The sequence below is a fragment of the Chelon labrosus genome (assembly GCF_963514085.1).
Source record: "Chelon labrosus genome assembly, chromosome: 19".
NCBI classification, from domain to species: domain Eukaryota; kingdom Metazoa; phylum Chordata; class Actinopteri; order Mugiliformes; family Mugilidae; genus Chelon; species Chelon labrosus.
The window spans coordinates 8,546,481-8,565,748 of NC_140352.1; the positions used below are offsets into that span (position 1 = coordinate 8,546,481).

The following is a 19,268-nucleotide window of genomic DNA, read 5'->3' on the forward strand; positions in this document are numbered from 1 at the left end:
TATTGTGTCTCCATGGTAACATTATACACAATGTGGAACGTAAAGAGCAGTGAACACACCACCATTTATTTACCGATGTGAGGCGGTCTGTCATTGTGGTCACGTGCGTTCATGCTACGAAAGGAATGTGGTTACCTGCACATGTGGTCCGAGTGTTTGCGTGAACAATCGGCGCTTTCACAGCTGCACTTTGAGCTTACCACTTGTAAACGTGTCACCCAGTATGTTAGCACCAGGTCCGCCATAGTGAGTGTGGTTAGTGGATAGTGGCGGAAAGGTTCAGATGGGTTGCGGTTTAGGGTTGGTGGATGTGCTTTTGTTGTGTTGGAGACCGTTTCCTGGTTCTTGCTGTTATTTTTATGAAAATACAGGAAACCAATGCAAATATAGGGGGAGCAATAATAAAAGCGAAAATGATGATGATTTCTCCTGTTGGTTGCCGACTTTTTTCCTACAGAGAACTCAGGACACGTCATTTACAGAGCAGAGACACGTATGCGGTGGATTTTAAGTTGCTGACTTTCTTTAATTCCTTAATTAATTGTAAATTTGGAGAATAGGATTTTGTAAAAATGGGTGAATGAGGACCGTGTGATGTTCATCATCTGTTCTCACCCTGAGCAAAAAAAATAATTTGAGTACAAAAGATTAGATTAGGACTTCTAAAGTACTTTTTAATTACAGCAAAACTGATTTTCAGGGCGGATTATATATTTATTTTTTTCATCTAAGTGTTCCCTTGTTTTCTCTCATCGCTTTATAATTTGTTTTGTTTTTCACCTTGTCTGATAAGAGATCTCCTCTTTTGCCAGGGGGCAACAGCTTGAGGAGGATATACACCGATCAGACACAACATTATGACCACCTTCCTAATATTGTGTAGGTCTCCCTTGCACCTCCAAAACAGTTGTGACTCATCAGAGAATGGACATGGGCCTTCTGAGTGTGTCCTGTTCTTCTTCTTTGGGTCCTATGGGTTGAAGGGAGGGGCCTCTGTGGATCATCCCACAGATACTTGATCAGTTCAGGATCTAGTGAATTTGGAGGCCAGGTCAACACCTTGTGCTGTTCTTCATGTTTTTTTTTTTAGTTGTTCCTAAACCGTTTTTGTGTGTGTGCCTGTGTCAGGCTGCATCCTGATTGGCATCAAGGAGTGTCATTGTTGTTCTACACGTTGAAGTAAGACACGAATGCCAGGTTCAGAAGTTTCCCAGCAGAACATTGTATTGTGACGAGATGGTCAATGTTATTTACTTCTCCTGTGAGTGGTCATAATGTTGTGGCTGATCGGCATATGAGTTCACTGACCAAAAAACTCATTCAATACAGACATGGAGATGTGAGGTGGCTTAGGTTGGGGGTGTCATTCTCCGTCTTCATCTCATTCAGTGTGTATAGCGTGTAGTGTCTGCACTTACAGAGTTAACTCTGTGCTCGTGTAACTGGGGTCACACATACCACGTAAATAACTGGCTGTCTAGCTGGCCAAGACAATAACTTTCCCCAAAGCTACTGGCAAATGTCTCCCACTGCAAAATAAGGACGAATTAGAGCTTCCCCCGAGCTGACATCTCCCATGACCCATTTTCATTATGGCTAATGGTTGGCGGCTAGCTGCTGAGTGCTAAATGGAGAAAGGACAATACACAGACGAGAACCCACACAACGTGATGATAGCTGTTTGACCAGAGTCTGACCCAAGCTCAACCATGTCTAATACTAACAGTCTAATTTGAGACTTGTGGACTGTCAGTTTTGTGTGTTTTTGTCTGACACGGGGAGAAGGAGATTATATACCCGGAGCAACAAGAGCCAATCTTATGGAGCGGCAGTTCCCCCCCCCCACAAAGGCGGAGGAGAGGAAGTGGTGATCTCCTCAGAGATTCTGCAAAGGTCAGGAAGGAGACCAGCGCAGCGACAAGACGGGGAAAAGCTGGAGAGCAGGAGATGAAAAGCCCGCTGTCCCGCGGGAGTAGCTGGGACATGACAGGGTGACGTCTCCAGAGGAGATGGGGAGATGGCGGATGCTTACGAGAGGCATCAACACATAACCACACGGCACAGCCTTAGGGCTAGCTGTGAGCACTCTGCCGGGTGTCCCTGTTGAGCCGTCACAAAACACAAACAGAAACAGCATACATAAAGCTCGGCGCGGCTTATAGCTTGTACAGTGGAAAGTCCCAAATCGAGCTACAAATATATTTTCCACATCACAAAAAAAATATGTATTGATACTCCGGGGATTCAGGCACTGTACAAACTCTGCTCAGTATCCTCCAACCTTCACGCAAGCTTGTGACATTTGCAGAGAGAGCCTTAAAGAGGGGATAAAGCAGGGGGAGAGCTGGAGAAAGGGGAAGGGGAAGGGGGGCAGTGCTCCTCCTCTCATTAGAATTCTCTCATCAGTCTTCCCCACGGAGCAGGGGCTTGACATGTCAGGGTTTATTAATCGCTCCAGGAAATATTATTGACCTGGACCTTCTGCTCCCCGTCTCCCTGCTGCATCCAGCCAGTCTCTCTCTCTCTCTCTTTCTCTCTGCTTTGCTGCCTCCACATTCCTCCGGTGTTCTGCCTGGACACATTGCAGGACACTGCGGCACAGCGTGGAGGCTTCAACAGTGTCTTCATTGACTATGCGCTTGGCCTGGGCTTTCGTTTCACTGCAGCTGCAAAGCACCAGCGCGCACACACGCCCCCCGCGCACACCTGCAGCCTTGGGGAGGGTAAAACACGCCCCGCTCTGCCTCATTATGGTGCGATAGCAGCTCCGTGTTGGTGCACCGTGCTCACATTCCAACTTTTGGGAGAACCAGAGTGGGAAGAAATGCCTTTAAATCTGCAAACATCCCAAGGCCTATTGGTTTTTAAATCTTCCCAGCAAAAGAGAGAGAAAAGAGGTGCTCAAAATCAATGTGACGCGAAACCGGGCCTGAATGCTGAAACGTGAGAATCGATCAAACGCTCCTTTATCCTCCCCTCCTCTGCGTTCTTCCACCAGAGGAAAATTAGGAAAATGATCAGAGCCACCCAGGCGAGAATCCTGGATGTCGCCGCGCGGAGGAGGAGGTCTGGACGAGGCTCACGGCTGCTGTGGGTGTTGGTATCAAAGGGAACGGGGAGAGGAGGGGGTGGGGGGTGGCAAAGAGCAGAGCCATGAGGGTATAAGAGTTAAGCCTCTCTCGCTGGGTGACTCTAGATTTCGCCCTTCATGATCTGATGCATACATTTTTAGCTCGGATTAAGCATTCAGTCGTGGATCGATGTGCTTTTGCCGACATGCGTGGTGTGTGGACTGACGTGTAGCAATCTAAAACCGTGCAGTGTCCCGGGAATGTCTTTTAGGATGAGGAAAAAACAGCTGTTATCAGATTAAAGTGGAAGCTTTCTTTCCTAAATCTGATATGACACCGATGACTGAATGTTTTTAATGCAATTGTAGGCACTGGGTTTAGATGATTGCAGATATTTACAGGAACACATGTGACCTCAAGCTTAACACACATTTAAGACTCTTTTATTTTGAAATAAATATAAAAGTGTTTTTCCCCGCGCCTGGATGCAACCTTGCATTTTTTTTTCTGAATGGCTTTCGACTTGAAAGCGTGTTATTGTTTTGCAAAGGTTGTAGTATCCCGCCACCGTGTGGACGTGTTCAGCATTACACCCGGGCTCCATGACGGACCCGCTCACTCAATGAATGACCAGGATATGAGTGTGTTGTTCCATTGTGTCTCGGTGAACTTTGCATCGATGAGCACATTCCTGAAAGCAGCGGTCACGTATAAATGAACATGCCTTCAGATCTGTCAATGGCGTTTGTGTCCCCTGAATACTGATATTATCCGGCAGCCGTCCTCTCATGAATCTCCACTAAATTTAATATCCGTCTTCTTCATTTTGTTTTCGCAGTCACAATGGTCCCACTTCTGTTTTTGGTGGCAACCACAACAACGTCCAATAACACTGGCAACCATACACAAGGTAAGAACAATAACAGGGCCTATTGCACATCAGACATGTGAGACTGAACGGCACGGAAGAATCTGCGATGGCGGCAAGATCCCATTCTCACCCGCAGCGGTCATCACTTATACTGAAGATATGATCATTATGTATGTGCAGAGCATGCATCTGCTTGATAATAGCCTTTTCTGCAGCCCTTGTTATTACCAGATCACAATGAACTCCAGCAGCCCTGGACAGTAATTTACGGCTTATTGTACGTCTTAATAAACACGGCTAATGGCCGGCTGTGACTCCATTCTTAGAGCCTCTCATTTTCTGTTAGACATACCGACAGGATGAAATGAGCTGATACTCATCTCTGTAGACTAAATACCGCTGGAGCCAGTTATTAAATCAGGTCTGTGGCCAGGAGAAAACACCAGGCCGTGCCATGTATTTATTTGATCAGGTCATGCTCCATACACATAACTGAAAACACGTGAACGCGGCTAAGCATTCGCACACAAACATGTATATTGCTGCCCTTGGCCCCTCTTCCTGCTATTTTGTTGGCGGTGGCCCCTGACCCCCGGCTCTGCTTCTCCTCCTTCCTCAGAAGAGGTTGTCTTCAACAGCCACCACATCCTCCCCACCGTGCTGGTTCTGTCCCTGCTGCTGCTCATCATCGTACTGCTAGCCTGGTACTTCCTCAGGTAAATAAAAAAAAAAAAAAAAGAAAAGAAAAAAAAAAACTCCCTCCCTGCCCTTCACTGACTGGCTGAGAGCCAAGCTCAGGGGCAGAACTCAGGGTGACAAACACTTCCTCCTTTAGTCACTGAGGCGGAGCCCAGCCAGGAAGTGCTGCAAGCTGACTCCCTCTCGTGTGTTTAGTGAGAACAGAACAGGCTGTGACAGCGGAGCTAAGCAGGCCAACTCAAGGGAGTAAAGAACAAATTCCGTACCACATTAAGACTAAAACACTGTCTTTCCAAGGATTCAGCTAATGAGAAAAAATAGCTTCTCAAGCTTCAAATGGTAGGATGGATAGCTTTTTTTTTTAATATATATATATATATATATATAGAGAGAGAGAGAGAGAGAGAGAGAGAGAGAAAGAGATGTGTTCAAGTTACCTATCTTGACCTGGTTGTGTTACCATGACATCCTACCAGCTTGTGCTTTATCTCATTGTGTGTTTCTCATCTTATTCTGTTTTTTCCGCACCCTCAAGGATAAGAAACCAGAAAAAAGCAGTCGTCACAACAGTTGACAAGAAGATACCGAATGGCATCCTGGAGGAACAAGGTAACATTGTTGTAACTTGCTCATTGTGAGAGGATCGAAAAGACATGTCGTAGACTGTGTCAGGCTGGCAGAAGCGTAGGGAAGATGGAGACGTGCAGAAACTTGAAGCACCGAAAAAGAACACACTTAAGATAGACAGTAGGAGGTGTGAAGGAGTTTTGACTCTGTGACGGTTAAATGCGGCCTGCATTGCATTGTGGCTGTGTTATGTTTCCTGTGGTTAATGTCAAGAGCCAAAATACATGGTATCTCCGCTACCTTTATAGCATTTTTGACACGGCATGTAAAGATAGCACGCAACAATGCCAGCGCAAAGATCAGATCAGAGCAGGGCGCCGCGGGAGCCCCGAGCTGCTTCATGTTAATTCGAGGGGCTGAGCCGTGTGAAGTTTGATAACAGCGATCAAGGCCGCACAGGAAACGGCACATGTTGTGGATTTGCAGTTGTTGTTTTTTTGTTTAGGAAGTGTTTTCTTATCTGAAAGTACAAAGGAATGCTCAGAGCAGGTTGTATGCTTGCAGATGGGAAGTAAAACTAGGATGCATTGCTGGAGGAACACAGCATACACACTAGAAGATGTAGGAACTGCTAAGTTGGATGAGCTGCTGATTATAATTATAAACCTGACGTTATATATATATATATATATATATATATATGGGGGGGGGGGTGCTTTACTCATAACTTTGTGGATTTCTTGTTTAAAGCAGTTCCTGTGTATAAAGAAATGATTAAATATACTGTCTTACGTCGGTTGCATGGAGTGTACAAAACAGGAAGCGGAGGCATATGTATGTGGGCAGAGTTACAGCATGTTGAGTTGTGAATATAGTGGTATTATCACAATGAATCAATTGCTACGTTCAATGACCATGTCCTTTGGCCCTCTTGACTCTGTACGTGTGACCCGGTGTGTGTGTGTGTTGTGTTTTAGACCTCGGATACAGTACTGAGTCGCTATACACCATTGTACCACCAGGTCAGGTATACGGCGGGGGTGGGTGAGGGTATCGGGAGGTTTTTTTTTTTTTTTACTAACACCCTCTTTCTTCGGCCTTTCTCCACCTGTGTTTTCCAAATTGGGAGCGCTAACCGAATGCCTTGTTGGGGTGCTGTAAGCGGCTTCTCCCTGGGTTCCTTTGGTTCACTAACACCTGTTGATGACCACTGATGAATCATCAGTGAGGTGTGGACACCGACATGTCGTCAGATGCCAATGCCAATATAAGTGCCAACATATTAAGCCTGATAAGTCGACGTTTAGTAGTTTGGTAGATGTGTAATACGGTGATTCCCAACCAGACGTGCATGTGAAACTGCATTTCGGTTAAAACCAAAAGTCATAGATAAATGGTTGAAATGATATTAGTAATAGTAGTAAGTAGTAAACCATTAAGACCAAACTAAACGGTGTCGGGTGTTATATGTTATTGTAATGAAGGGTTTGTGTGGCGGGGCTGTGTGACTTAAATGGTTGGGAACCACTTACCTAATTGAACAACCCAATGTTTTCTAATTAATTACGTAGAAACGGCCGTCTTAACATAGCAAGACGTGACTGAAACAATCAAGTTATCTGTTCTGGACCGTCAACTACTGAGCCGATTAATGCAAATTCAAATCAGCATGACAAATAATAATCAGGATAGACGCATTCAGCGAGCCGGAATGATAAACCCTCTCTCTGTTTCTGAACGTAGAGCAACAGACGGTGGTACTTCTGCCCAGATCCCCCTCGGCCTCCAAGACCTACCTCCCCATCCCGGTCGACCACCTCGAGGAGGAGTACAGGCTCCGGTCGGCCGACGACGGCAAGCTCTTCAGAGAGGAGTACAACGTAAGCAACACCCCTCACTCTTTTGTTCCTGGAAGTTCGTGTAACAGGTAGTCATAAACTGGTCTTCTCAGTTCTACGCAAGTACTGGAAGTGGCATCTGATGAGTCACCGTGCGGTGCATTCGTTCTGATTTATAGGACTGCGCAAATATCTTTTGAGTCGGCACTATTCGAAATGATAAAATACAGAAAAGAGCGCTTTAAAAATGAATGAGCGTTTACTGTGGCAACGAAATCGCCGTCAAAATATCCCAAATTCAACTGGAACCGTGACTCATGCATGTATTTTTATTAAGGAAAACTACAGGAGTATTACGAGTCACATTGTCTGTGACACATACCGCTAACATACACACCCACATGCATGAAAAATACCCGTTTGGCTATTTTTGACCATGATTGAGGATCTGAGTCAAAACAAAGCGCGCGACTCACGGTTCAGGTAAGGCATAAAAGTATTTTAATCGACGCATTTGTCAGCGCAGACGGAGGAAGTTGGGTCTCTCTGGTTTTAATGGAGTGCTGTTTACTGTAGGTAGCGGAGGAAGTGCCTACATGGAGGCTGAACAAAGCCCCGCACGCAGCACAACACAATGCGCTGGCCGCGAGCTGCCGACGGCCCATTTTTCAGTACGCCGGGGCCACATGTGAAAAACGTGTCGGTTTGTTTTGCAGTCCTTGCCGGGGGGTAATGCCCAGGGGACGTACGAGGAGGCCAACAAGGACGAGAACAAGGAGAAGAACAGATACCCCAACATCCTTCCTTGTGAGTGTTACTTTCTGTTCTGGAGGAGCTTGGTTTTCTTTTGAGTCACACCTAGAGCGCAGTTTCCTGTATGTGCACATGGTTTTTTCTTTTTTCTTTCTTTCTTTCATACAGTACATTCTGTGTGTGAGAGCATACAGTATATTAAGTCACTGAGAAATGCAAATGAAATTCTTGCCTTTGGTTTCCTCTCTTTCGTTCCTGTTTCATTAACACCTCGCTAGAATTATACTTAATTAGCACAAAATTTGTACAAAGACGTGGGAAATTTACGTGTACAGCTGCACCGATCAGGCATAACATTATGACCACCTTCCTAATATTATGTAGGTCTCCCTTGTGGCTCCAAAACAGTTGGGACTCATTAGAGAATGGACATGGGCCTTCTGAGGGTGTCCTGTGGTGTCTGGTAACACAATGTTGTTAGTGGGGGGCCTTTGAGGGGAGGGGCCTCTGTAGATCATCCCACAGATACTTAATCAGTTTGGGATCTAGTGAATTTGTAGGCCAGGTCAACACCTTGTGCTGTTCTTCATGTTTTTTTGACTTGTTCCTAAATAATTTTTGCTGCCATCAAGGAGTGTCATTGCTATGGGGTGGGGGGTGCCTGGTCTGGTCTAGGTGGGTGCTACATGCCTAAGTAACATCCACACGAATCACAGGTCCAAAAGTTTCCCAGCAGAACACTGAATTCTCACAAGATGGTCGATGTTATTTACTTCTCCTGTCGTAATGTTATGGCCGATCGGTGTATTTTAACATTCCTTGGCCACATTGCTTCTTCTCTTCCCGTGCATGCGCCCCTTTATAGATAAGCTATTCCTTATCTGTACGGAATTAGTGTCTAATCACATCGTTGTGACTGCGCCTATTGATTTTCAAGGTAAATCACTAAACCATCCCGTTCTTTCCAACAGATGATCATTCCAGAGTGGTGTTGACTCAGCTGGATGGAAATCCCTGTTCAGACTATGTGAATGCTTCTTACATAGATGTGAGTCTTTTCTCTTTTTTTTTTCCCCACCGCATTGATGACAATTGTCTGTTTCTAAAATGCAAACATCAGCTGTACCAAGATAGCACGTACCGGCTTAATTTGTCCTAAGTAAATGTTCAGCTCCACATTTTCGCACAACAACCTGACTGACGGTAGCTGTTCAGGAGCGAGATATAACACAGTTGTTTTCACCAGATGACAGGGAATTAAAGAAGTTGATAGTCCAATTTAAGCATGTAAGGACTTTGTAATCCACGATGGATTAAAAACTGAAATTAAAGAGTCTTTCATTGTGGATTTTCAAAGCAGCAGCTGACAAAACAGTACACCACACTACAAGGTCTTTTATTAAATGTATATTAATGTTATTTTTCTGCCAGGGTTACTCGGAAAAGAACAAATTCATAGCCGCACAAGGTAAGATGTTAAAACGAGATACAAAACCATGTTCACACCTTCCTTTATGTTGAGATAAATCATAAACTTTTCCTTTTTTTCTGCGTCTCAGGTCCGAAAGAAGAAACTGTAGCAGAGTTCTGGAGAATGATATGGGAGCAGAAGGTAGCGACTGTTGTCATGCTGACAAATCTGAAAGAAAGAAAAGAAGTGAGTCATTTTTCAGTTTATTTCTTTAAATCATTTTTCACTTCCCGAGCAGGAAATCCTTTGCTTCAGTCAACCCTTAATCTTATTCTTCACTGGAAGAGTGAAAGGTCAGGTTTCTCTGAAGGATCATTATTAAAGATAATTTTATTTGATACGGTCAGAGGTGATGTTGTGGCGTTGAATTCAAACTACTCGTTTCAACCCCTCCTCTGTCGCCTATTTCTTTACCGTCATTGCATCTTCTTTATGTGAGAACCAGAGCTCCTTCACTGAATGAGGAGAGACGGGGAACAGACAAAAAGATCAATAAGTTGAGAGGCGAAAATTTAAATCGGCGTGTGGATGGGTTGAAATCAATGGCTGCATAATGTGTAATAAAGTCTTCTACTGCAGGCAGTGTCATAATCACCCTACAAAGATAGATATTGAGAAGTGTCACCTCTCTCACTTATACTAATTTGAGCCGACTGGCTGTGAAATTGAGTGGGTCTCACTTTGCTGAATTCATGCACGTAGAACCACTTTGTCTTCATAAAGGAAAATTATTGAATATGTTCTGGAACAGCTGCTTTTTACGTATGTATTGATTCATGGATGATGTCTTTCTGCAGGACAAGTGTTACCAGTACTGGCCAGACCAGGGCTGTTGGACCTATGGGAATGTGAGGGTGGCAGTCGAGGACTTCACGGCCCTGGTGGACTACACCATACGCAAGTTCTGTGTACAATATGTACGTATTGCTCGTCGTAGTAGATGTGAATTGTTAAGTTCCTTTTTCATTGTAATTTCTAAACCATTTGAATTCTGAAAAATCTATGTAGAAATTTCAGTAAAAGTTGAAACCATAGACTGTATAAAGACGGACCGCAGAACAGCTCCTCAGAGCAAGTAGAGCTCCCCCTGGTGGCTGGCTGCAGTATAGGTCATAAGTTCCACCACTTCCCTGTTAGTGGATGGGACTTGGGCCAAACTAAAACACTAAAATACTCATCAAATAATTTTTTTTTCCATGGATGGCTTCAGTCATTTTAGCTTTTTAATATAATGCTGATGCATGTTCAAGTTTCAAGTTTTGTTTTAGTTAGGTATTTGACGGTATAGAAACAGAATGTGAGATCAAGATCACTACAAGTTGCTATGTCAACCGTTCCATGAAGCAGTCCTGTAGGACTGTGAGAGTTGATGAATAAATAAATAAATAAATAAATAAGTACAGTGTATAATCCAACATTTCCTTGTAACTTTTGGAGGTAGAACAGAGTGCAGTTTTAATTAAACAAAAACACAAGTGAGTCTGGCGGAAGTGTGGGCGGGTCATCGATAACGCAGCCCGCGGGGCCCCACTCTTGGACCGCACTGCGTAGACTCTGGCCCCGAAGTCTCAAGATAGCGCCGCCCTTATCCCCGGGAAAATAGCGTCAGTTTGGCCAATGCAAGGAAGTGGGAGCGCATTATCCATATTTATATACGGTCTATACAGACTAACCCTAACTTCTACAGTTACTGACGTCTAGTGACTTCTAACTTTCTGCCTTTGTGTGTCTGTAGCAAGCCAGTGATGCCGCTAAGACTCCCCGTCCGGTCACCCAGCTCCACTTCACCAGCTGGCCTGACTTTGGAGTTCCTTTCTCCCCTATCGGCATGCTCAAGTTCCTCAAAAAGGTCAAGGCAGTGAATCCACCCTTCTCTGGTCCTATTGTTGTCCACTGCAGGTAAGAGAAAGTTGAGCTGAAAGGGGCTCAGTGTTCATTACTTTGTTGTTTCTAGGAGTGTTTACTAGGATTGCAGTGATTTCAAATTAACATAACTTTTAATGGTTTTAATTATCCGATTTGTTTCTATGGAGATAAATATATTTAGGCTTATGTGTCGGCTTTGTGCGGCTGTGGGAAAACAAACTGTCAGCAAAAGGGTGGAAACAATTTGAGTGACCATAGCAATGCATGTGTTTACAAGCACAGATGTCCCTTTGTTTCCCTCCTGTTGTCCATTAACATCCAAGTGTCAGCTGAGGATTGCGGTTCGCTCAGTGTGTGGTTTGTTTTGTGTCTCCAGCGCCGGTGTCGGGAGGACGGGAACATTCATCGTGATAGACGCCATGATTGACATGATGCACACGGAGCAGAAAGTTGACGTGTTTGGGTTCGTCTCCAGGATACGAGAGCAGCGCTCGCAGCTAATTCAGACAGATGTGAGTTGGGGACGCATCAGCGTCAGCCGCTTGACATAGTGCGCGGCATTTGTGTGGGAGGTGTGAATCGGGCTCTCCCTTAAATCATCCACAAGCGTACCAATTCACAGTGCGGTGAATTCATCTGTTTGTGTGTGTTCTCACCCCCAGATGCAGTACTCATTCATCTACCAGGCCCTACTTGAATACTACCTCTATGGAGACACGGAGCTGGACGTGTCATCTCTGGAAGGACATCTGCACAAACTGCACAACACGTTTGCTGAGGGTGACCGGGTTGGACTGGAGGAAGAATTTAAGGTTAGATCCTTAGATGTCACAAACTGACCCCAAAGCTCACATAAACTTATTTCTTAGTTTGGTCTCTGAAGGTATGTGTATTCATCCTGAACTGAACAATTCAGTTCATTATAAAATGTCCTCGGTTTTAGTACGCCCTGTGAAAAAAAACAAAAAACATTTACATTTGCAAGAAGTCAGTTTATGTCTAGAAAGTTCAAGAGCACGAGCTTCCTCTGGAACATTTTGGCAGCGCACTAGTTGTTGTCCATTAGCTACATCAGCTTTAAAAGCCCCAGGCGGACACTGTGCCAGTCTCACGAAACATATACGACGTGAGAACATTTCCCACACTACACATTTTAATCAGCATTACTGTGAAGCCAGAATCTGCTCAATTGATCTACCACCCTGCGAATCACACCCTCGAACCACACCCTGGTAGCTGCAGTGTTAAGAGAAAGACATAAAGAGTATTGTCTTATCTTCTGGACAACATCCATTTGACTGTTAGATAATGTGTTAATTACACACTCTTAAGTTGTATTTTTTTTTACGGTTTCTTTAAATACATGTGAACAGTTGATGTACAACTCTAAAACCAAACTGAGACACTCCCAGAAATGACTTAAGACGAGGTGTGTTAAGGCGGTAAACAACAGGAGTGGTTTCTTTATTAGCGTTACTGCCTGACTGTCGTAGATAGAGAATTCAGTTCCGTACATTTTCATCCATCAGTTAGCACATTTAGATTTGTTTTTATTCGTACTTGTTCACAACAGACTAGAGGAAGCCAGGAAGAGATGAGGATGTGTAGCGACTATAGCCACTAGCTGCTCGGGCTGCCTTACTCTAAAACTAAAACGTGCATTAATGACTGTACAAGATTTTAGTAGTTCCTCCAGAGCTAATATCGGCTCCACGGATAAGACCAAAAAAAGAGCTTCCTGTGCAACATGTACCTACACATACTTATTTGAAACGCCTTCTTGAAAAGAGTCATACATGTAAACTTGCCTCGCATGTCGTCACACTAGTGAAAACAGTTTTTTTTTTTCTTCTTACTAATAAAAGACAATAGTTAAAGTGTTAAAAAAAACACCTCTTGACAGCTCAATGTGTGAAGACAAGTGAGAAAGACGCCCGCATTTCAAACCCTGTTAAAAATAACTCCTTAATAACTGAGCTGTATCTGTGCCGTGACTTTAATCTGTGACATTAAGTAAAGAGACAATCTTGTGGCAATCTTCCGCTGGGAAACTTTTGGACCTGGCGTTCATTGGTGTGGACGCTACTTAGACATGTAGCACCCACCTAGACCAGACCAGGCACCCCCCACCCCATAGCAATGACCCTCCTTGATGGGGCATCCCAAGCAGGATGCAGCCTGACACAGACACACACACAGAAACGGTTTAAGAACAACAGCACAAGGTGTTGACCTGGCCTCCAAATTCACTAGATCCCAAACTGATCAAGTATCTGTGGGATGATCCACAGAGGCCCCTCCCCTCAACCCATAGGACCCAAAGGCCCCACTAATAACATTCTGGTGCCAGACACCACAGGACACCCTCAGAAGGCCCATGTCCGTTTTCTGATGAGTCTGTTTTGGAGGCACAAGGGAGACCTATTCAATATTAGGAAGATCATAATGTTATGCCTGATCTGTGTAATTGTCGTTAATAATTAGCAGTGCAACTTCTTTTGTTTGCCTACATGCAATTGAACATAAAAAGACAGTTTCTAACCTTTTATGGCTGCTTGATTGACTTCTGCTTAGAAACTGACCAACATGCGAATAATGAAGGAGAACATGAGGACGGGGAACCTTCCAGCCAACATGAAGAAGAACAGAGTTCTGCAAATTATTCCATGTAAGCAAACCGACGGCTTGTCCCATTTATCAACTTGTGGCCATTTCGGAGTTCCATTGTATTGTGGCTGCAGCTATGTTTAGAAAGTGTTGTGTAGTGACTGCTCTAATCTACATGTTTCTGATCCTCATCTCAGATGACTTCAACCGAGTTATTCTTTCCATGAGAAGAGGCCAAGAGTTCACCGATTACGTCAACGCGTCCTTCATAGATGTAATGGAACTTTATTTCCCCTCCGTTTTTGTTGAATTCTTCAGTATTTTTTTTTTTTAGCACTGCTATTAATACACGTAGCCGCACTTGTTAAAAGTACTTTGTGTTTTCGCCGTGGCTCAGGGATACAGACAGAAGGACTACTTCATTGCCACACAAGGACCCCTGCAGCACACAGTGCAGGACTTCTGGAGAATGGTGTGGGAATGGAAGTGTCACTCCATTGTCATGCTCACTGAGCTCCAGGAGAGGGAGCAGGTAAGCTGCGATCACTGCAGGCAAGCGATTATTCAGCAGCAAAAAGAATTTCTGAATTTCTATCACTGTCAGCTGTGCAGTATTTTATATTTTGCAAATATTTTGATATGATTTTCATACATTAAGCTGCAGTTTTTGGCCCAATCCTAAAAAAACAGAGGTACGGTAAGGGTAGCAAAGGGGGAAGGCCATGTAACTGGGCTTCTCTTTAACTTACCGTTGGCAGTAGACAAACATATATATTTGTTTTTGCAGGACAAATGTTGCCAATACTGGCCCACAGAGGACACGGTCACCTACGGAGATTACACAGTAGAGCTGAAGGGAGACACTTTGTGTGACACCTTCAGCCTACGAGACTTGGTACTCACCTTCATCCCTGTAAGTACATTACCGAAACCTTGAAACTATCCCACCGGCAAATGTAGCTTGTAGCCCTTCTGCCTCATTAAGCGCTGCCAGGATATAAAAAAATGGACTTTATTGGCCTTCTTTGTGTATGGCAAATATTTAGTAACTGCGTGGCCCGAGCATAAATCATGACAGTAAATTGGGGTTTCATTGTGCTCACAGCGTCATCTAGTGGATGACCAGAGCGTTAAGTAAACAACATGTAAAAATACTTGGAAGCTGCAGGAACTGGGAACCTATGGAGGCATTACTGCCACCTGCTGGACCAGAGTGAAGTTGTTGTATCGTGAGGACATACATGATACGTCTGTGGACTAATTTGCCTCATCTTTACACGTCTCTTGATTGTGGTAGAACAAAGGGTCTGAAAGAACTTTTGAGTTCCTTTAAAAACGTTCCAGGGAAAAAAGAAGTTCCTGGTACCTCAGGTGAAAATGTGGCTGAAATTACACTTGAACAGAAAGCACATCTGTTGCACGGTAAAATGCCTCGATTATGAGCCCCCCTCCAAAGGTCCACATGTTCCACAACATTAATGAGGAGGCAAGAAGACAAAACAAAGCTCCCAAGTTCTGCTTTGTCACTTACAGGCTCTGATAAGGCTTTAAGTTTCATGATTATTTTTTTTTTAGCTACGTAAGATCTAATAAAAATATAACAGAAAAGAGTGAGTGAGCACAGAACTCTCTTTGACGGCCTGAGGAAATGTGGGCAGGATGAAGTTAGGTTAGGAGTCTCCCTTCTGATATATTTCATTAAATTCGACCCGCATCGCCTCTCAGAGGTTCGGCACTGCATTCCCCCCTCCCAGAGCGTCTTCACCCCGCCGCTCATGTGCTGCACACTTAACCTGCCCCGACGCCGCACCCGCCATTACGCTTTCACGCGCTGCAAATAAATCGTATTTGAAAGGTATTATGATCTCTCACCGGCCTGCGCGTTTCCTCTCAAAGGAGAAGCAGACGAGGGTGATCAGGCACTTCCACTTCCACGGCTGGCCAGAAATCGGCATCCCGGCCGAGGGGAAAGGCATGATCGACATCATCGCCTCGGTGCAGAGACAACAACAGCAGTCTGGGAACCATCCCATCGTCGTACACTGCAGGTGGGTGTCAGACTGGGGCCTTTTGCGTTGCGCCTCCGTTGCAGTGTTATGTTTTCATGCTTTCCATCCATCTGTACACACAGTGCAAGAGATATTTGTCTTCCTTTGGCACAAAGGTTCACTGAGGTCAAAGGTCAATGCCGCACTGAGCTCTCAGTACATTTTTTTGATCATTAACTCAAGAATTCTCGTGCTGATTGTGACAGAATTTCGTACAAATGAAAATTTTATATCCAAAAGGTCAAAATTACTGTGGCATCGTGTTCTGCAAAAGCAACCGCATGCCAGTAATTTGTCTATTAATTTGCCATTACTGTGTCATCTCTTGCCGCCTAACGTTTTGTGCATGACGGCGTGTTTTTGCATTTGCACAAACTGATCGTGACTAAGACTGTTTGTGTGCCGCGCAGTGCTGGTGCAGGGCGAACCGGTACGTTCATTGCACTGAGCAATATCTTGGAGCGAGTCAAGGCGGAAGGCCTGCTGGACGTGTTCCAAACTGTGAAGAGTTTACGCATGCAGAGGCCTCATATGGTCCAAACAGTGGTAAGTATCGCTGGAAGTTGAATCTAAATCATATTATTTATGCGTTTTGGCTTTAGTGTCGTCTAATCCCTCTTGTTTTTTGTTTTTTTCCCCCCCTTTACAGGAACAATATGACTTCTGCTACAGGGTGGTACAAGACTTTGTCGACATTTTCTCAGACTATGCCAATTTTAAATGACGAGATTTGCCTTAAACATGGTTTTTAATGTTGTTTTCTAAAGCAGGTTTGTCAGTTTTACGCGTTTCCTTAACTCAGTCAAATTATCTATTCTATTTTGCTATGCACTCGTCCGACCATTAACTCCAGCCCCTGTCTCGCTGTAATATACGGTATGTCAGTGGATGAAAAGTGTAAATGGAAAAAAAAAGAAAAGAAAAGAAAAAAAAAGCTAGATTAATAATGTATATTTCACAACATGTATGAAAATTGCTTTGGCAATGACATGTCGTTTCAAAGTTCGGTTTCAGATTTCAGTTTCGTTGTATAATATTGTACTTTAAATGACTTTAAATGTTTATCTAAGTGTTATTTTGAATTGACCACATAATATTTTTTGAAAGATGTAGTTATTGTAAATGTATTTATGTATTGACACCGACATTCCTCTCTTGTGTTTGGAGAACGTGACCGGAATGTCAAGATTTTTATCATTTTTATTATTTTATTTTTTTTTGTTGTTGTCGTCGCCGTTGATTGTAAGCGTCCATTCTTTCATTTACCGATGACTTCTGAGATTATAAGCGATACCGAAGCTATTTTTCACTCTCCTCAAGCTACACGCTCATCGCAAACGTGATACTCTTTCCAATGGAAATGTTGTCAGAGAGAGAGAGAGAGAGAGAAAGGAAAAAAGAATGAATCAACCACAACGCAGAGAACACCGGAGATTTATGCAACAAAAACGTCAGCGAGGTCACAATGCTGGCGTTGATTATGGGTCCAGGCACAGGTTTCGCAGGTAGTCGTATCACGGGCTATTAAACTTTTGTTTTGTACCTCAAAAAAGTGGCATGCACCTGCATTTGACGTTGATGTAACATTACTAAAGTCTGCCTTTTGTCAAAAAAAAAAAAAGTGTTTTGCTAAAACGACTGCACATTAAAAAGCACAGAACTAAGCCTTTTTGCCAAGAACCCATGATAATGAATTCATCGCTTCATTTGTGTTGGAGATTTTTCACAAATTAGTGCCATATGTAGGTGAATGTCTAGAAGAAGAACCCTAAGTTAAAGGAAGAATAAAGAAGGAAGGAGATAAGCGCGGCCACCAGATGCAGTAGATTTTACGATGAGGTTAAACGCAGGAAGTCGTAAAGGTGTAACTAAGCAGGCGCTTCGGTGCCTGCTCAAAGCCAGAGTGACACCTCATACTATCACTTTATCTGATTTAGTATACATGGGTTTGTTTTGGGACAAAGGAGGAACCAGAATGTTTCATGGTGTCGTAGTTGTGGTTTCGTTCTCTGGAAAGTATCTGAATGTCGAGCAGCTTTTCTGTGCGCTTCCCCACGAGGTCGTGCCTCCCGGGCCGTCTGGTACTTCGACGTTAAACGATTCATTCTGTCGATGCTGTGTGTTAATACTAAAAAAAAAACAAAAAAAAAGTGAGGGTCGCTGAGCAGCAAGGAACTGTCAAGTGGTTGGTGCCACTACATATGTATATGTCCGTGGGAGACGTGAGGCAGCAGCACAAAGGAAACAGGACTTCACATCCCAAGTCTGCTTTCCCCATGGCCCCTTTTCTGTCTATGCCGTCCTTTTGAGAAAAAAAAAAAAAAAGTATTTTAACCACAGCTATTTGCCTTTGCGATCTCTACAGGGGGAGAGGGGGGGTCTGTCCCTTTTTTGGACTCTCAGTGTCTTTGAAATGCAAGTTGCAATATTAAATTCATCTGAAAATGCTTTGGGTGTCAGAGAAAGTTTTCTTAAGAGAAAAACCGCTTATGTTTTTTCATTTCGACTTCAAGGAACGGCTCTCGCAAATGCAATTTTTGTCCCGAGACAGGGGGGTGCTCTCAGCGGGATAACCTCCAATTCTTTTTCATTATTAATTAATCTGCCAGTGCTTCTCTCAATTCTGGTGCATTTGATCCCCCACTGTGAAGAGAAATTGAAAAAAAAAAATGATAATAATAATAATGCGCCACTTCACAAATGTCTGTGTGATTTTTCTGAACAACAGTCCAGAGTCTTAAGATATTATGTTTGGGGCTTTAAGAGAGGCAGCAAATACTAACAGCTCTCACTCAGTTCATGTCAGATATTTAATTCAGTTCAGTTTAATTGACACATTGAGACTCTGGCTGATACATTAGTCAATTCACTAATTGGTCACCAGTTGACTAACTGATACTTTTTAGTTGAAATAAACATACATGATTTCCACAGAACATTGCAACCAAAACCAAAACACTCACAGCAAGAAGGTTCTGGGTTTGAATCCATGGGCCGACTATGGCCTTTCTATGTGGAGCTTGGATGTTCTCCCTGTGTCTGCATGAGGTTCCCTCCTGGTACTCCGGCTTCCTCCCACCGTCCAGGTTCATTGGAAATTCTAAATTGGCCGTAGGTGTGAGTGTGAATGGTTGTCTGTCTCTCTGTGTTAGCCCTGAGATAGACTGGAGACCTGTCCAGAGTGTACCCCACCTTTGGCCCAATGACAGCTGGGATAGGCTCCGGCCTCCCACGACTCTCCAGAGGACAAGCGGTTACAGAAAATGAATGAATGAATTGCAGCCAAAACTCTTCTGCACGAGAAGAACTACCACATCACCAGGACTAAAGATATTTTATTTAAAACCGACTCAGCAGGGATAACTCAGTTTGGCAAGACAGAATTAAAGAACGCTTTTGGCAGGATAGTTCGGAAAATGACCTGATTGCTTGATACCGTCGTTCGGCTGATTAATCATCTACGTTATTATTTTTTCT

At 43.8% G+C, this 19,268-nt stretch overlaps 1 protein-coding gene across 5 annotated transcripts in view; it reads left to right on the forward strand.

Moving 5' to 3' along the window:
* The window catches only part of ptprea (protein tyrosine phosphatase receptor type Ea), a 56,069-nt gene extending 36,982 nt beyond the window's left edge, over positions 1-19,087 (forward strand). For 2 of the 5 annotated variants that reach the window (XM_084567859.1, XM_084567860.1), the window contains exons 3-22: positions 3,910-3,981; positions 4,562-4,658; positions 5,177-5,250; positions 6,186-6,230; positions 6,952-7,088; positions 7,763-7,853; positions 8,771-8,847; positions 9,231-9,267; positions 9,359-9,456; positions 10,068-10,187; positions 11,006-11,169; positions 11,513-11,648; positions 11,799-11,948; positions 13,711-13,804; positions 13,941-14,017; positions 14,141-14,275; positions 14,531-14,656; positions 15,640-15,791; positions 16,202-16,337; positions 16,441-19,087. In XM_084567859.1, the coding sequence (XP_084423985.1) occupies positions 3,915-3,981; positions 4,562-4,658; positions 5,177-5,250; positions 6,186-6,230; positions 6,952-7,088; positions 7,763-7,853; positions 8,771-8,847; positions 9,231-9,267; positions 9,359-9,456; positions 10,068-10,187; positions 11,006-11,169; positions 11,513-11,648; positions 11,799-11,948; positions 13,711-13,804; positions 13,941-14,017; positions 14,141-14,275; positions 14,531-14,656; positions 15,640-15,791; positions 16,202-16,337; positions 16,441-16,515 (2,088 nt within the window). In that variant the 5' untranslated portion in view covers positions 3,910-3,914 and the 3' untranslated portion in view covers positions 16,516-19,087. The other 3 variants (XM_084567861.1, XM_084567862.1, XM_084567863.1) reach the window with 3 other exon arrangements.
* The last annotated feature ends 181 nt before the right edge of the window (positions 19,088-19,268 follow it).